Source organism: Sphaeramia orbicularis, chromosome 1 (assembly GCF_902148855.1).
Source record: "Sphaeramia orbicularis chromosome 1, fSphaOr1.1, whole genome shotgun sequence".
In the NCBI taxonomy this organism is placed as follows: Eukaryota; Metazoa; Chordata; class Actinopteri; order Kurtiformes; family Apogonidae; genus Sphaeramia; species Sphaeramia orbicularis.
In genome coordinates, this window is record NC_043957.1 from 6,715,939 (window position 1) to 6,733,716 (window position 17,778).

The 17,778-nt window shown below is 38.5% G+C and overlaps 2 protein-coding genes across 3 annotated transcripts in view; one reads left to right on the forward strand and one right to left on the reverse strand.

The window, feature by feature from the left end:
* Positions 1-1,414, forward strand: part of man2b1 (mannosidase, alpha, class 2B, member 1) — a 38,505-nt gene extending 37,091 nt beyond the window's left edge. The window contains exon 23 of the mRNA XM_030145518.1: positions 792-1,414. Within this exon, the coding sequence (XP_030001378.1) occupies positions 792-892 (101 nt within the window). The 3' untranslated portion in view covers positions 893-1,414. The remainder of the gene's footprint in view (positions 1-791) is intronic.
* Positions 1,415-2,148: 734 nt separating this feature from the next.
* Positions 2,149-17,778, reverse strand: part of trmt1 (tRNA methyltransferase 1) — a 36,950-nt gene continuing 21,320 nt past the window's right edge. For both annotated transcript variants that reach the window (XM_030145530.1, XM_030145535.1), the window contains exons 8-16: positions 15,312-15,395; positions 14,999-15,068; positions 14,082-14,216; positions 13,858-13,943; positions 13,679-13,787; positions 13,506-13,582; positions 8,485-8,604; positions 5,833-5,947; positions 2,149-2,439 (exon numbers count right to left, since the gene is read on the reverse strand). In XM_030145530.1, coding sequence (XP_030001390.1) covers positions 2,365-2,439; positions 5,833-5,947; positions 8,485-8,604; positions 13,506-13,582; positions 13,679-13,787; positions 13,858-13,943; positions 14,082-14,216; positions 14,999-15,068; positions 15,312-15,395 — 871 coding nt within the window. In that variant the 3' untranslated portion in view covers positions 2,149-2,364. The remainder of the gene's footprint in view (positions 2,440-5,832; positions 5,948-8,484; positions 8,605-13,505; positions 13,583-13,678; positions 13,788-13,857; positions 13,944-14,081; positions 14,217-14,998; positions 15,069-15,311; positions 15,396-17,778) is intronic.

Below are 17,778 nucleotides of genomic sequence, written 5' to 3' on the forward strand. Positions count from 1 at the left end.
CCAGGACTGGAACATAGGACAGAACCAGGACTGGAACATAGAACAGAACCAGTAATGGAACACAGAGCAGAACCAGGACTGGAACATAGAACAAAACCAGTAATGGAACACAGAGCAGAACCAGGACTGGAACATAGGACAGAACCAGGACTGGAACACAGACCAGAACCAGGACTGGAACACAGAGCAGAACCAGTAATGGAACACAGAGCAGAACCAGGACTGGAACACAGACCAGAACCAGGACTGGAACACAGACCAGAACCAGGACTGGAACACAGAGCAGAACCAGGACTGGAACACAGAGCAGAACCAGTAATGGAACACAGAGCAGAACCAGGACTGGAACACAGACCAGAACCAGGACTGGAACATAGAACAAAACCAGTAATGGAACACAGAGCAGAACCACGACTGGAACATAGGACAGAACCAGGACTGGAACACAGACCAGAACCAGGACTGGAACACAGAGCAGAACCAGTAATGGAACACAGAGCAGAACCAGGACTGGAACACAGAGCAGAACCACGACTGGAACATAGGACAGAACCAGGACTGGAACACAGACCAGAACCAGGACTGGAACACAGACCAGAACCAGTAATGGAACACAGACCAGAACCAGTAATGGAACACAGACCAGAACCAGGACTGGAACACAGACCAGAACCAGGACTGGAACACAGAGCAGAACCAGGACTGGAACACATAGAACAGGCGCTGGCGTACAGGGACACTGCTTGTGTTATTTGTTTCTTTATTTGAAGCTCATGCGTTTCCTTTCTCAGAGGTGAAACCACAGCTGAAGGCGTCTGGAGGCCGGTCCGTTTGGGAGGTGACGCTGAAGCCCATGGAGATCCGAACCTTCCTGCTCCGGGTCCGCCTCTGATAGCCAATCAGAGCACGGCGCTGACTCTTCCAGACGACGCTTCAGATGCGATTAAACGGGCTCCTGTTTGTGTTTGTGACCAGAGGAAAGCCCTGCCCACCCCCTGAACTCAGAGCAGCCCTGGGTCACATCCTGCTGGTTCCACTTTTTAGGCCGTTCAGCTGGATCCACAGACGCTTTTGGAAACTCAGGTGTGATTTGAATGTTTACTCCTTATTCCCACTTCCACTGCTGGTGTTCATTTGTCTGAATATCTGATTTTTCTTGGACAAACTGCCTTTTTTACACCAGACGAATCAAAAAACAATACTACATGTGCCAATAACTGACGGTAAAATTCCAAACAGTCAAAAAAAACTGACTGTAAAAGTAAAAAACGTGACTTTCAGCCTCCATCCACTTAAATGAGCTGCACAGTGGTGCCCATTGTCTGATATGTGCAATAAGTGTAACCTTTGTATTTCTGACAATACATGTAAATATGGTCATTTTCTACTGATCAATAATAAAATCTGACACTTACTTTGGTTTATATGTGTATTATTTAACAATACCATGTTGCACCTGAGAATTAATGCAATGAAAGCTGAGTAAAATGACAAAATTATAATTTTTTTTTTTTGGTTCATTGTTTTTCACAGTAAATTTCTGAATATATTAAAAAAAGTATCAACTGAGTTCAGTAAAAACCTTTAAATTTAATAGAAACCAGGAGGGTTTAACTTAGTTCAGCAGCGACATATTCCATAATATGATCATGATATGAAACTGGATTTCAGGATTATAATACTCAGATCTGATGTGTTTACATGCACTTAAGAAATGCAATAATCGTAAACCCTGTTTTAGACATTTCGGCCCATTATCGGATTTCTTTCAGAGTTCGTACGTACGTAGTGAAGGTAGAATCAAACTTCCTGTTGTCTTCAACTCACTATGTAACTTCTATTTTCTACGATTTTACTCGTTTTATTTCCACATGTTCAGATGTAACAGAACTAAATAAATCAGATTCACCTGTATGAAGACATGGGACTGAGACAAATCCAGGTGTGCTAATCTGATTTATTGTAATCAGATTACTGCTGTTATCTGATAAAACAGGTCAGATTATACTGTTTACATGATCAATAGTAATCTGATTATTCCAGAAATCAGATAATGATCAGAGTATTAGTGTGGATGTAAACAGACTCAGTGAGATGAGTTTAAAAGTACGGTTAAAATCCAGTTACACATGGAAAAAAAATACAGAAAACCTCTAAAGTCGTGCTGAGGACTTTATTAGACTGTACCAACAGTCAAATAAAAACAAAAAAAAAACAAACAAAAAAAAAACTTCCATTTAAACACAAAAAAAGGCCGAGTACAGATGATCAATAGTCTCAGGTTGGACCTGGTCCAGATCCGGTCCAGTTTAAATCCATTAAACTGAAGTAAAGCCACTTTAAACATGTGGATCTGAGGAGGACTCAGTCCATTTTGTCTTCATTTGTCTGCTCGAGGTCGTGGGAGTAACAACAGCTGTCTCCATGGTTACACGAACCCTGAAAGAAAGAAAAAACAAACGTAAGAACAACTGGACTGGAGTCAGAGTCCACAGGTGGACCATGGGTGGTCTAAGGACCGGGTCTGGGGTCAGAGGACCGGGTCTGGGGTCAGAGGACCGGGTCTGGGGTCTGAGGACCGGGTCTGGGGTCAGAGGACCGGGTCTGGGGTCAGAGGACCGGGTCTGTGGGTCCAGGACACCAGTGGCGTGGGCGTCCTGCCAGAGCAGCTGAAGACGAGTCCTTGAACATTAATGAGGCTGACGTTCTCCTCCGTCTGTGGACATGAACCGTTCTAGTGGACTTCAGTTCACCGTGCAGACCCACTGTTACATCTGTGGTATAAAACATGTTCTTCTCTATATTTAAGTGATTTATCACAATTTATGGCATAATCCTGTTTTTTGTTTTTTCAGTGAACATCAGGTATTTTCTATATTTAATTTATTGATCCTGTAAATGTTCATTACAGAAACTTTCCGTACTTTCACCGTTGGCCTTCCGACTTCTATACCTGTTCTACCGCTGATCTGAGACGAACTTTTCACGTTCTATTCTATATCAACACTGACAAAGACGAAAACAAAGGGAATTTTATCCATAATTTTTATAGGTTTTAGTTAGTTTTGTAAACACACAGTACAGTTTTTATTTATTTCAGTTAAAAATGTTTTTTCAGTTTTAGTTTTGGTCGTTTCGTTCGTTTTCGTTAACGATAATAACCTCGCTGGGAACGCTGCTGCAAACTAACGGTAAGAAGATTTGACTTCCACAAACACTGGTGGATAAATAGAGTTAAAGACGGGCTGGTGTCACTGTGGCTTAAACTGCTGTTTTGTCTGTTTTTTGTTTTGTTTTTTTTCTTCAGTGTGATGGAGCGCACCAGCAAATTATTCATGATCCTTCCTGTGCTTTTCCAGGAAGACAAATGTGTCAGGTGGGTTATTCTCAGGAGGAAAGCGCTTTTCTAAGAAGGAGAAAAACACCGGTCGGATCGTTTTTAATCCACTGGGACAAAAAAAGCTGTGGTTGGCAGGAACAAAGGCAGTTGTTTAGGTGGAAACTCTAATGAATTAATGCGACGACAGACTTTATTAACCCATTAAAACCCAGAGCTGCTGTTACGGCTGTTCCCAAATGAAGTGTTCTACATATTTAACCTTTAATTATTTATCACCATTTTATTCTAATATTATCCTCTGTATTTTGTGTTTTTTCAGTGTAAATCACGGATTTTCTTATATTTAATTCAATGATCATATAGATCTTCATGAAAACTCAGATTAAAGTTGAGGTTTATTATATTAAAAACAGAAAACTGAAGAAAAAGTGACAGTTTGTGGCTTATTTTGTTGTTGCTGCTCATTATTTTTGTCATTTTTTTTGTTCATTTTGTTCATTTTCGTGATGGCTTTGACTGTCGGTTCACTTTCTTGTTTCTTATTTTATTATTTTTCACTTCATTTCAGTAATTTTTGCTTGTTCTTTGCTGTTATTTATTATTTGGTACATTTTTTGGTCATTTTATTTACTATTTAATATATTTAATAAAAAAAAAACAAGCATTTCCCTCAGTTGTCATTGATCCAACTCCATGGGTTTTACTGGGGAATCAGTGTTGTAGAAGATGACTGTGTTTCCACGGTAACTACGGAGCCTCTGAACGTCCAAATATGTCACTTACATTGTAAGGTTTTTTAAATTCATTTTGTTAATTTTTATTCATTTTATTTATTTTTATTTGCTTTAATTCATTTTGTTGCCACTTATTATTTTTTCTTCAGTTTTGTTCAGTTTGTGACTTATTTTGTCCATTTCATTATTTAGTTTTTTATTCATTTTTGTTCATTTTATTGATCACTTTGGTAGTTTTTGTTCATTTTGTTGCTCATTTTATACTTTTTAACTTCATTTGAGTCAATTTTTTTACATGTTCTTTATTATTTTGTACTTTTTTAAATTCATTTTTATATATTTTATTTGATCCATATAAACCCAGTGTGTCCGTCCACTGTCATTGATCCAACTCCATGGGCTTTACTGGGGAATCAATGTTGTAGAAGATGACTATTTTATTATTTTTTCTTCAATTTTGTTCAGTTTGTGGCTTGTTTTCTCCATGTCCCTTATTATTTTGTTAATTTATTATTCTTTTTTTTGTTCATTTTATTCATCACTTTGGGGGTTTTTGTTCATTTTGTTGCTTATTTTATACTTTTTAACTTCATTTTTGACAAGTTTTTATATATTATTTTGTACATGTTTTATTATTTTTTGTTCATTTTATTTATTATTTAACCTATATAAACCCAGTGTGTCCATCCTGTCATTGATCCAACTCCATGGGTTTTACTGGGGAATCAGTGTTGTAGAAGATGACGGTGTTTCCACGGTAACTACGGAGCCTCTGAACGTCCAAATATGTCACTTCTATTGTAAGGGTTTTTTTTAATTCATTTTGTTGATTTCTATTCATTTTATTTATTTTTATTTGCTTTAATTCATTTTGTTGCCACTTATTATTTTTTCTTCAATTTTGTTCAGTTTGTGGCTTGTTTTCTCCATGTCACTTATTGTTTTGTTAATTATTATTTTTTTGTTGATTTTATTCATCACTTTGGCGGTTTTTGTTCATTTTGTTGTTTATTTTATACTTTTTAACTTCATTTTTGTCAAGTTTTTATACATTATTTATTATTTTGTACATGTTTTATTATTTTTTGTTCATTTTATTTATTATTTAACCTATATAAACCCAGTGTGTCCATCCTGTCATTGATCCAACTCCATGGGTTTTACTGGGGAATCAATGTTCGAGAAGATGACGGTGTTTCCATGGTAACTACAGAGCCTCTGAACGTCCAAATATGGTCATATCTGAACTCCCAGAGTACGGACAGAACGCTCCGTCCGTGTACGTATGCATGTTTAACGTAGTTCATAAATGGGCCTTTACGCTGACAGGAAGATAAATGATTGGCCGTTGTGTGGAGAAGGGGCGGGATTAAATAAGTTACACTTCCTCTTTTTCCAATATGCAAATGAAGTCACATGTAGTTTATGTATATGTTGGGTTTTTGTAAATCTGTTGGATTTCTAGGCTCTAAAGTAGGATTATATTGTTTGTTTTGTGGCATATTTGTAATAAACTCAACTCTGGTGGTGGCTGAAGTGAAACCAATGGGCCTTGAACGCGCCGCTGGGCCCTGAACGCACCAATGGGCCTTGAACGCACCAATGGGCCTTGAACGCACCAATGGGCCCTGAATGCACCGATGGGCCTTGAACGCACTGCTGGGCCCTGAATGCACCGGCGGGCCCTGAACACACCGCCGGGCTCTGAATGCACCGCTGGGCCCTGAACGCACCACTGCCCCCTCCAGGTCAACCCACCTGTCTGAACTTCTTACAGGGGAAGTTCTTCAGCTGAGACGAGTCCGTGATGGGAGTCTTCCTCTTGTTCTGGAACTTCTTCCTCTTATCCTGCAGGTCGGTGGAAATGCCTCCACTGGAAGAAAGAAGAGACGGAACGAGTTTATGCGACTTCACCGACAACGAACGAAAGCGTCTGAACAAAGGTATGAAATGTAGCACGGATCGGACATGTCTGAGGTTATTTCTGATCAACAGGAACTTGTAAAGTAGTTCAGATGTTAACACAACTAATTCTGTTTCCATTTCAAGAGTTTTTTCATCTTTTATTCATTAAAAAGCAAAGATGTATTCAACATACAGAGTGAACTGTTAGAAATAATTAAAATAATGAAAGAATACACGGAAACTAAGATGAAAAACCAGCATCTGTTAAAGCTCTACCGTGTGATGTGGCATTTTTACACTTTTTTGTCATCTTCAAATGCTCCTAATAAGTGTGTGTCAAACTAAAATGTAAAAGAAATCCACCAGGTATTGAAACTCATAAATGTTTAATTCTCATATATTTCTGATAAAAGTCTGACCAATCATTTTTTCCGGTCCAAATGAAATAATTGGCCGAACCTGGCTGAGCCTCCTGTCAATCATCCATTATCGCCGTCTCACATCTGACATGTGTTCCTCTGAATCCTCTGCTGTCACTGACCACAGTCTACTGTCTAGGATGTGTTTGGATAGAACTGACATGCACATGTGGAAGGGAAAAACGGATTTATGAACAGAAACAACAACTGAGGGAACAAACAGGAGTCTGATGAATGAAGGATGGAGATAAAAGTCTGGAAGTCTGGTGTACTGGACTGAACAGGTCTGCATAAGGGTCGGCTTTTATGACGGTGGGACTCATACAGGTTCATGGACCTGGTGTCACACATGTAGGATTATGTAGGATGATAAATGTACGGACTATGAAACCTCAAATGTCCATGGAAAATTTGCGGAGGCCACGCGATCACAGTGCGCACGCCCGTCGCCTGGACACCTCATCTCCGTGGTGGAGTGAAGACACTGACCCAGCGCTGCACAGACCACACCCTTAAATACAGACCACACCCTTAAATACAGTCTACTGATGGAACAGGAACTGCGGCAGGTGGATGATGTATCTGATTACTGAGGGAGGGGTCGGCGGACACACCGATGTGGACCGGACCTCCGCCTCTGCTTCCGCCGCGCACATCAGGTGAGAGGAGGAGCTCAGGCAGAGGGAAGTGGGCGGGGCTTTGGATGGAGGCGGGTTGTTCATGTTCAAACTTTTACTAAGTGCTGTGAGAAATGCCACATCGGTAGGTAGAGCTTTAATGCAGAGGTGTCAAACATACGGACCATAGGCCAAAACCGGCCCACCAAAGGGTCCAGTAGGGCCCACGTGGGGTAAATTGACTAAACTTAAACTTTAAATATGAACAGTCAAGGATGTTGAACTGGTCTGAGTTCAGGTTCCACATTCAGACCCATGTTCAACTACAAATAATCAGTCCAAATTTTCTTCTTGGTTTAATGTGAAAAAATATTACAATTATAATATTATGCTGATAAACAATATCAACTACAAAATTTTCTCTGTTTTAGTGTAAGAAAAAACATTAAGTAATGAGAATATTTACATTTACAAACTGTCCTTTAACTGTAAAATGTGAATAACCTGAACAAACATGAACCTGAAATGTTGAAAATTCAGTATAATTGTTCCAGTTTTCTACCTGTTATTAAATGTTGTTTCGTTGTAGATCTGATCTGTAATAAACATGTATAAATGATAGGTTGAGGCAGGATATTACTAAAATTGCACTTACATTTCTGAAGAAATTTTTTTTTTCCAAGTTATTCACATCTTTTTTGTTTGTAAATGTAAATATTTTTATAACTTTACTTTTATTGTTTTGTATTTCAGACTCCTGTTACAAAATAAACACCTGAATTCAATGTGTCCACAGACATTTGTCCATATAATGTATGACTTAAGTAATTATGTTACGGGGATAACGAAATGATCTTTTTCAGCTTCTTAAAGTCAAAATTTCGCTGAAAAATAAAAGCTAAGATACGGACAAAATTAAAACTTGTGTGGTTGTAAAACTGAAATAGAACCAAAAATTAAATTAAAGACAAAAGAAAATTAAATCCAATGTAATAAGTCTGACTATTCTAATTGTTTACATCAACACATTTACACATTTTTATACTACTTTTATATTTTTACAGTCTTACCCTTTCATACAGTATATCTCTAATTTACACATATGTTTTGATCGCACACTTTTATATTTTATAGATTTTTTTTAATATATGTTGTAGAAGCCAATAATGTAATAACGACTGATAATGTAAGAACTTATTACATTATAGGTTCAGGACTTTGATCACATTATTGGCTGGTTATTACGTTATTGGCTTGTTATATTTTAAAAATTGCAAATTTATTACATTATCGGTCGTTATTACGTTATTGGCTTCTACATGTGTCTGTATCTGACTGTGTTGTATGACAGTAAAGCCTGTTCTGTTCTGTTGTAGATGCTTTAAATGTGTTTTTCTCTTGTGTTTCCTTCAATAGTCTGTGTTCATACAGGTGTTTCCTCATTAATAGTGTTAATTGGTGTTAATTACCCAGCTTTGGCGCGTGCTTTGGGTCCCCAGAAGGCCTGGGGGTTCTCCTGGAAGCGCGTCAGGTGGCGTTTACGGGACTGGGGGTTGGCGTCGTCCCTGACGCTGAAGCAGGCGTCCAGACTGCGACAAAGAAACGACAGCAGAGTACATTCAGCACACACACACATATTATACTGAAACTGAGACTACACACACACACACACACACACACACACACACACATATTATACTGAAACTGAGACCACACACACACACACACACACACACACACACATATTATACTGAAACTGAGACCACACACACACACACATATTATACTGAAACTGAGACTACACACACACACACATATTATACTGAAACTGAGACCACACACTCACACACACACACATTATACTGAAACTGAGACCACACACACACACATATTATACTGAAACTGAGACCACACACACACACACACATACATATTATACTGAAACTGAGACCACACACACACACACACACATATTATACTGAAACTGAGACCACACACACACACACACACACACACACATATTATACTGAAACTGAGACCACACACACACACACACACATATTATACTGAAACTGAGACCACACACACACACACACACATATTATACTGAAACTGAGACCACACACACACACACATATTATACTGAAACTGAGACCACACACACACACACACACATATTATACTGAAACTGAGACCACACACACACACACACATATTATACTGAAACTGAGACCACACACACACACACACATATTATACTGAAACTGAGACCACACACACACACACACATATTATACTGAAACTGAGACCACACACACACACACACACACATATTATACTGAAACTGAGACCACACACACACACACATATTATACTGAAACTGAGACCACACACACACACATATTATACTGAAACTGAGACCACACACACACACACACACACACACACACACACACACATATTATACTGAAACTGAGACCACACACACACACACACACATATTATACTGAAACTGAGACCACACACACACACACACACACACACATATTATACTGAAACTGAGACCACACACACACACACACACATATTATACTGAAACTGAGACCACACACACACACACACACATATTATACTGAAACTGAGACCACACACACACACACATATTATACTGAAACTGAGACCACACACACACACACACACACACACATATTATACTGAAACTGAGACCACACACACACACACACATATTATACTGAAACTGAGACCACACACACACACACACATATTATACTGAAACTGAGACCACACACACACACACATATTATACTGAAACTGAGACCACACACACACACACACACATATTATACTGAAACTGAGACCACACACACACACACATATTATACTGAAACTGAGACCACACACACACACACACATATTATACTGAAACTGAGACACCACACACACACACACACACACACATATTATACTGAAACTGAGACCACACACACACACACACACACATATTATACTGAAACTGAGACCACACACACACACATATTATACTGAAACTGAGGCCACACACACACACATACTGAAACTGAGACCACACACACACACACACATTATACTGAAACTGAGACCACACACACACATATTATACTGAAACTGAGACCACACACACACATATTATACTGAAACTGAGACCACACACACACACATACTATACTGAAACTGAGACCACACACACACACATATTGTACTGAAACTGAGACCACACACACACACACACACACACACACACACACACGACACTGAAACTGAGACCACACACACATATTATACTGAAACTGAGACCACACACACATACACACACACACATATTATACTGAAACTGAGACCACACACACACACACACACACGACACTGAAACTGAGACCACACACACATATTATACTGAAACTGAGACCACACACACACACACATATTATACTGAAACTGAGACCACACACAACACTGAAACTGAGACCACACACACATACACACATTATACTGAAACTGAGACCACACAGATGACACTGAAACTGAGACCACACACACACATATTATACTGAAACTGAGACCACACACAACACTGAAACTGAGACCACACACACACATTATACTGAAACTGAGACCACACACACACAACACTCAAACTGAGACCACACACACACACACACACACACACACACACATATTATACTGAAACTGAGACCACACACAACACTGAAACTGAGACCACACAGACACACACATTATACTGAAACTGAGACCACACACATGACACTGAAACTGAGACCACACACACACACACACACATATTATACTGAAACTGAGACCACACACACACAACACTGAAACTGAGACCACACACACACACACACACATATTATACTGAAACTGAGACCACACACACAACACTGAAACTGAGACCACACACACACACACATTATACTGAAACTGAGACCACACACACACAACACTGAAACTGAGACCACACACACACACACACACACACACACACACACACACACACACACACACACACACACACATTATACTGAAACTGAGACCACACACAACACTGAAACTGAGACCACACACAACACTGAAACTGAGACCACACAGACACACACACATTATACTGAAACTGAGACCACACACACACAACACTGAAACTGAGACCACACACACACACACACACATTATACTGAAACTGAGACCACACACACACGACACTGAAACTGAGACCACACACGTATATTATACTGAAACTGAGACCACACACGACACTGAAACTGAGACCACACACACACACACACACACACACACACACATTATACTGAAACTGAGACCACACACAACACTGAAACTGAGACCACACACAACACTGAAACTGAGACCACACAGACACACACACATTATACTGAAACTGAGACCACACACATGACACTGAAACTGAGACCACACACACACACACACACACACACACACACACACATATTATACTGAAACTGAGACCACACACAACACTGAAACTGAGACCACACACAACACTGAAACTGAGACCACACAGACACACACACATTATACTGAAACTGAGACCACACACGACACTGAAACTGAGACCACACACACACACACACACACACACATATTATACTGAAACTGAGACCACACACAACACTGAAACTGAGACCACACACACACACACATATTATACTGAAACTGAGACCACACACGACACTGAAACTGAGACCACACACACACACACACACAACACTGAAACTGAGACCACACACACACGACACTGAAACTGAGACCACACACACATATGACACTGAAACTTAGACCACACACACACGACACTGAAACCGAGATCACACACACACACACACACACATGACACTGAAACTGAGACCACACACACACGTACTGAAACTGAGACCACACACACACATTATACTGAAACTGAGACCACACACACACATATATTATACTGAAACTGAGACCACACACACACACACACACACAAACAGACACACACACACACATTATACTGAAACTGAGACCACACACACATATATTATACTGAAACTGAGACCACACACACACACACACACACACACACACACACACACACATATTATACTGAAACTGAGACCACACACACAAACACATACTGAAACTGAGACCACACATTCAGAACATGGAAGGAGCGGGTTTCAAATGTTTTATGGAACAGTTGATAATATTCATCCGTTCACATGTTCATGTCGTCTGAACACAGAAGAACAGACTAAGTTTAATCTACAAACACTTTAAGTTTCAGAGGAAACTGATATTTAATCGTCATTTTAAATTAGTTTGGTGGGACTTCATCTGAAGTGGTTCTATACAGTTCTATACAGACACCGTAAGGTTCTATACGAGCGTTGTAGGGTTCTATACAGGTGTAGGGTTCTATACAGGTGTAGGGTTCTATACAAATGCTGTAAGGTTCTATACAGATGCCATAGGGTTCTATTCAGGTGCCATGAGGTTCTAAACAGGTGCCATAGGGTTCTATACAGGTATTGTAGGGTCCTATACAGACGCTGTAGGTTCTAAACAGGTGTTGTAGGTTCTATACAGACGCTGTAGGTTCTATACAGGCGTTGTAGGTTCTATACAGGAGCTGTAGGTTCTATACAGGAGCTGTAGGTTCTATACAGGTGCTGTAGGGTTCTATACAGACGCTGTAGGGTTCTATACAGACGCTGTAGGTTCTATACAGACGCTGTAGGTTCTATACAGACACTGTAGGTTCTATACAGGCGTTGTAGGGTTCTAAACAGGCGTTGTAGGTTCTATACAGACGCTGTAGGTTCTATACAGACGCTGTAGGTTCTATACAGGTGCTGTAGGGTTCTAAACAGACGCTGTAGGTTCTATACAGACGCTGTAGGTTCTATACAGGTGCTGTAGGGTTCTATACAGACGCTGTAGGTTCTATACAGACGCTGTAGGGTTCTATACAGACGCTGTAGGGTTCTATACAGATGCTGTAAGTTCTATACAGACGCTGTAGGTTCTATACAGGTGCTGTAGGGTTCTATACAGACGCTGTAGGGTTCTATACAGACGCTGTAGGTTCTATACAGACGCTGTAGGTTCTATACAGACGCTGTAGGGTTCTATACAGACGCTGTAGGTTCTATACAGACGCTGTAGGTTCTATACAGACGCTGTAGGTTCTATACAGGTGTTGTAGGGTTCTAAACAGGTAGGCTACTGTTCTGAACAGACCAGTGATCCTGGTCCAGGTTCTGTTCAGTCTTGTGTGGAACCTTTCTTCCGTAGATTACCTTCAGTATTTTAATCCTTCAGAATTTTCCGTCCTCTTTAAAATAAATCCGTTCATGACAGAATATTTTCGGTTAATGCGACCCCGGGGTGGGACTGGTCTGACCTGGGCTCGGTGGACAGGATCTTGAAGGCGGGGCTAGTCTGTGACAGCTTCTCCCTCTTCACAGGGTTGGACTTCTCCTGTGGACATGAAACGTATTCACACCATCATCGAACCACGTCATATGACTTTAAATAAATCCAGTATTTTTTTGGTGCCAAATCCCAGACGTTTACCCAGCAGCGCATGACGTCCCAGATGACTGCAGGGGGCGCATCTGTCTTGATGGCGTTTTTACAGGCGTGGGAAAGCGAGACTCTGTGTCCGGCGTGAAGCAGAGCAGACCTGGACCGACAGAACCGGGTCATTCTACTGGTTTTAAAGCGTCTGTGGATGAGACGGGGTCTGGGTTTACCTGAACTGGAGCAGAGGTGGAGTATTACAGTGGACGGTGCTGCTCAGCTGGTCCACGGTGTAATACAGAGGGACGTCCTCCAGCTCCTGAAGTAGACCGCACCGGCTTAGGTAAGGACTAACCAAACATTTAACCCTTTATCTTTGTCATCTCAGTAATCAGACACAAATTAGATCAAACCCAGGTTCATTATGACACAGAATGGAAATGAGACGTGCTCTGACCTCCGTCACCATACTCAACACGCCTTCGATGCGTTTGGACGTTCCGAATCGGGTCGGGTTCCCGGACACCGCAGATAAAACCTTCTGGACGAAGGCGGAGTCATGGATGGGCTCCGCCCAGATGGGACCGCCCATCTGAGAAAAGGACACAGATTCGGTCACAAAGACACATCTAATGTGTGAACACAGTAGGAATGATGTAGATGAGGAATGTAAACACATTTAATTAATACAAATAAGTGCAAATACTGATATTATCTGTTGTATTAACAGTGAAAGAGTTTAATTAAACACTTAAACTTCATGAGGAGGAACCATTTATGAAACTTCATCTTATTTCAGTTTGCCTTTTGTAAAAAATGTCAGCTACTGTATGATAAAGCCCATTTCTGAAATATTCAAAGAAGGTGCAAATTCTATATCTACTGCCAATAATAATTACATCAATATCCTCAGCTGTTTTCAAGTTATAACACTTTGTAATGTGTCCCATAATAAACCAATGGGGATTTAAAAAAAATAAAAAAAATAAAAAAAATAAATAAATAAATACATATATATATATATATATATATATATATATATATATATATATATATATATATATTTTTTTTTTTTTTTTTCCTAATTCTTTGACCAAACTTGGTAGACCTTTCCCCAGAGATGGTCCACACAAATATCCAGTCATTCTGACTGATGGTTTAGGAGCAGAAGAGTCGTTAAAAATTGTTTACGGACCATCAGACCTTTGGACTAAAAACTGAAAAAGAACGACCGCAGACAAATATAGTGGAGTAAAAAGTACAACATCTGCCTCTGAGATGTAACGGAGCCGAAAATAAAGCTGACAATAGAATAATGTTTACTGAGTGCATCTGAATATTACCCATAAGTCCTCCTTGTACTGGGGCTGTTACCTGGTGTCTCTGTCCACAGTGTCCACAGTCTGGTCCAACAGGAGGTCCAGTGGCAGCAGAGTACTTCATACTGGAAATACATGGAAGTAGGTTCAGTATATGAACGAACAAACCTGGAGTTAGTTCTGATCAGACAAATCCTATCTATCTATCTATCTATCTATCTATCTATCTATCTATCTATCTATCTATCTATCTATCTATCTATCTATCTATCTATCTATCTATCTATCTATCTATCTATCTATCTATCTATCTATCTATCTATCTATCTATCTATCTACACGTGTGTGTGTGTATTTCATGGTCTTACTTCTTCCCGTTGCTCGTTCTTCGGCCCATTCTCTGTAAGTGGAAAGAACCACAGCCCACACAGTTGTAGATCAGAGCCTGTTTACTGCAACACAAGACACAAATATAATTACATTAAATTAAATTAAATACATGTAGGAGTGCTTCCATGTGCTGTCACATATGACTTGTTCGTATGCATTGTTCAACGTGCACCACAGTTCATATTAACACTGACTCATTAATGGTTGTCAGTCCAACACAAACAGTAAATATAGACAGATTTACTTTTTTATATGATATGATTGGGTGGTTCGTCCACTTCCAGAATGTATACAAACTGTAATTAAAATTTAACAACACATGACATATATCAGACCACGGGCAAATACAGTGTGAATAATATTTAAATTTAGTCTAAATTTATATAAATACTTCTTTTTTTCTCTTTATATTTTATGTTTCACAGGTGTAAATTTTCTGTTTTCCATCTTTCCTGTACTTTATTTTTGTATTTGATGTTAACTGAGAAATTTCCCCACAGTGGGATCAACAAAGTTTATCTTATTTTAATTCATTTACCAAAATAAAATAGAAAAAACGTTATTGGAAGAGTTCAGAAATATCAACCATGTGAGATGGAACAAGACAAATAATGATGGAAAAGCAGCAACACCTTCAAAAATTATGTAAAAATCATTACAAGACAAAAACTATGTAAAAGTACCTCGCAAAATACAAAAAGAGAAAAGTCGTAAAGAGCAAATATGATCATTTGACCCAGTTTGATCTAAAGTGGGTCAGAGCAGTAAAATAATAATAATAATAATAATAATAATAATAATAATAAAATAACCTATAAATAATGACAAATACAAGCTTTTTCTCTTTTAGTACAAAAACACCCATTAAATTACGAAAATATTTACATATACATACTATCTTTTCACAAAACAGATGTGAAAAACCTGAAAAAACCTAAATTTCATGAGAAAAACAAGCACAATTTTAACAATATTATGCCTCAGTTTATCATTTATACACATACACAAACATTTAATAACAGGCAGAATATTGTTAAAATTACACTTAATTTTCTTTAGACATTTCATTTTGTTCAGGTTATTTGCATTTTGTTGTTAAAGGATAGTTTGTAAATGTAAATATTTTCATAATTTAGTTATTTATTTGTACTAAAACAAATAGAAAAATTTAGAGTTGTCATTATTTACAGGTATAATGTAAAATTATTTCACATTAAACAAGAAGAAAATTATTTATAGGTTATTATATTATTATTTTACTGTAGATCACATTGGTCTGAATGTGGAACCTGAACTAAAACCAGTTCAACACCACTGACTGTTAACATCTGTTTTACACTGAAGGCCCAGATCAGACCCTTTGGTGGTCCTGTTTTGGTCCACAGGCCTTATGCTTGACACCTCTGATGTAGATAATGTATTAGAATTCATGTATTTATTTATTTACTTCATTAATCGAAAGGTAACAGGCCGAATGTTATTAAAATTACACGTAATTTTCTTTATATTTCAGTTTATTCACAATTTATTGTTAAAGGACACGATGTAAATGTAAATATTTTCATAATTTAATGTTATCCTTTTTGACACTAAACCAGTCATTATTTATAGATTATTATTTTACTTTAACTCAGGGGTTCCCAAAGTGGGGTAAACATCCATTAACTCATCATGTCATCATGTACCGAGTACAAAATAAATAATGAGAATTAATGTTGAAATATAAAACACAATAAATACATTCATATAATAGTTTTATTGTCTTTGGTAACATTTGAAGAACATTTATATTTGATATGATTCAAAATGAGTTTATTTGAGTAGATAAGGAATTATTTTATGTTGGTGAAAGGTTTATTTATTAATTAATGACCAATTTATGTATTTTTCTTATCAGTGAAAGAGGGCACTTTTCAGTTTATATTTAGCACAAAATTTACTTTAAAAAATGTGTTATTTTTATATATACTACAGTTAAATATATGTTGTTTGTTTACACAATTTTGTAAATATAAACAGACACCTTTGGCACAGGAACACATTTGGACTCATTTTTTTCAATCAGAAATGCTGGAGCCAGAGTTGGGGGTATATGGATAAAAAAAAAAAAAAAAAAGTATATTTCAGGGGTACTCCACTGTAAAAAGCTTATTTCAGGGGTAGTCCACTGTAAAAAGTATATTTCAGGGGGTACTCCACTATAAAAAGTCTATTTCAGGGGGTACTCCACTGTAAAAAGTCTATTTCGGGGGGTACGCCACTGTAAAAAGTCTATTTCTAGGGGTATTCCACTGTAAAAAGTATATTTAAGGGGGTACTCCACTGTAAAAAGTCTATTTCAGGGGTACTCCGCTGTAAAAAGTCTATTTCAGGGGGTCCGCCACTGTAAAAAGTCTATTTCTAGGGGTACTCCACTGTAAAAAGTATATTTCAGGGGGTACTCCA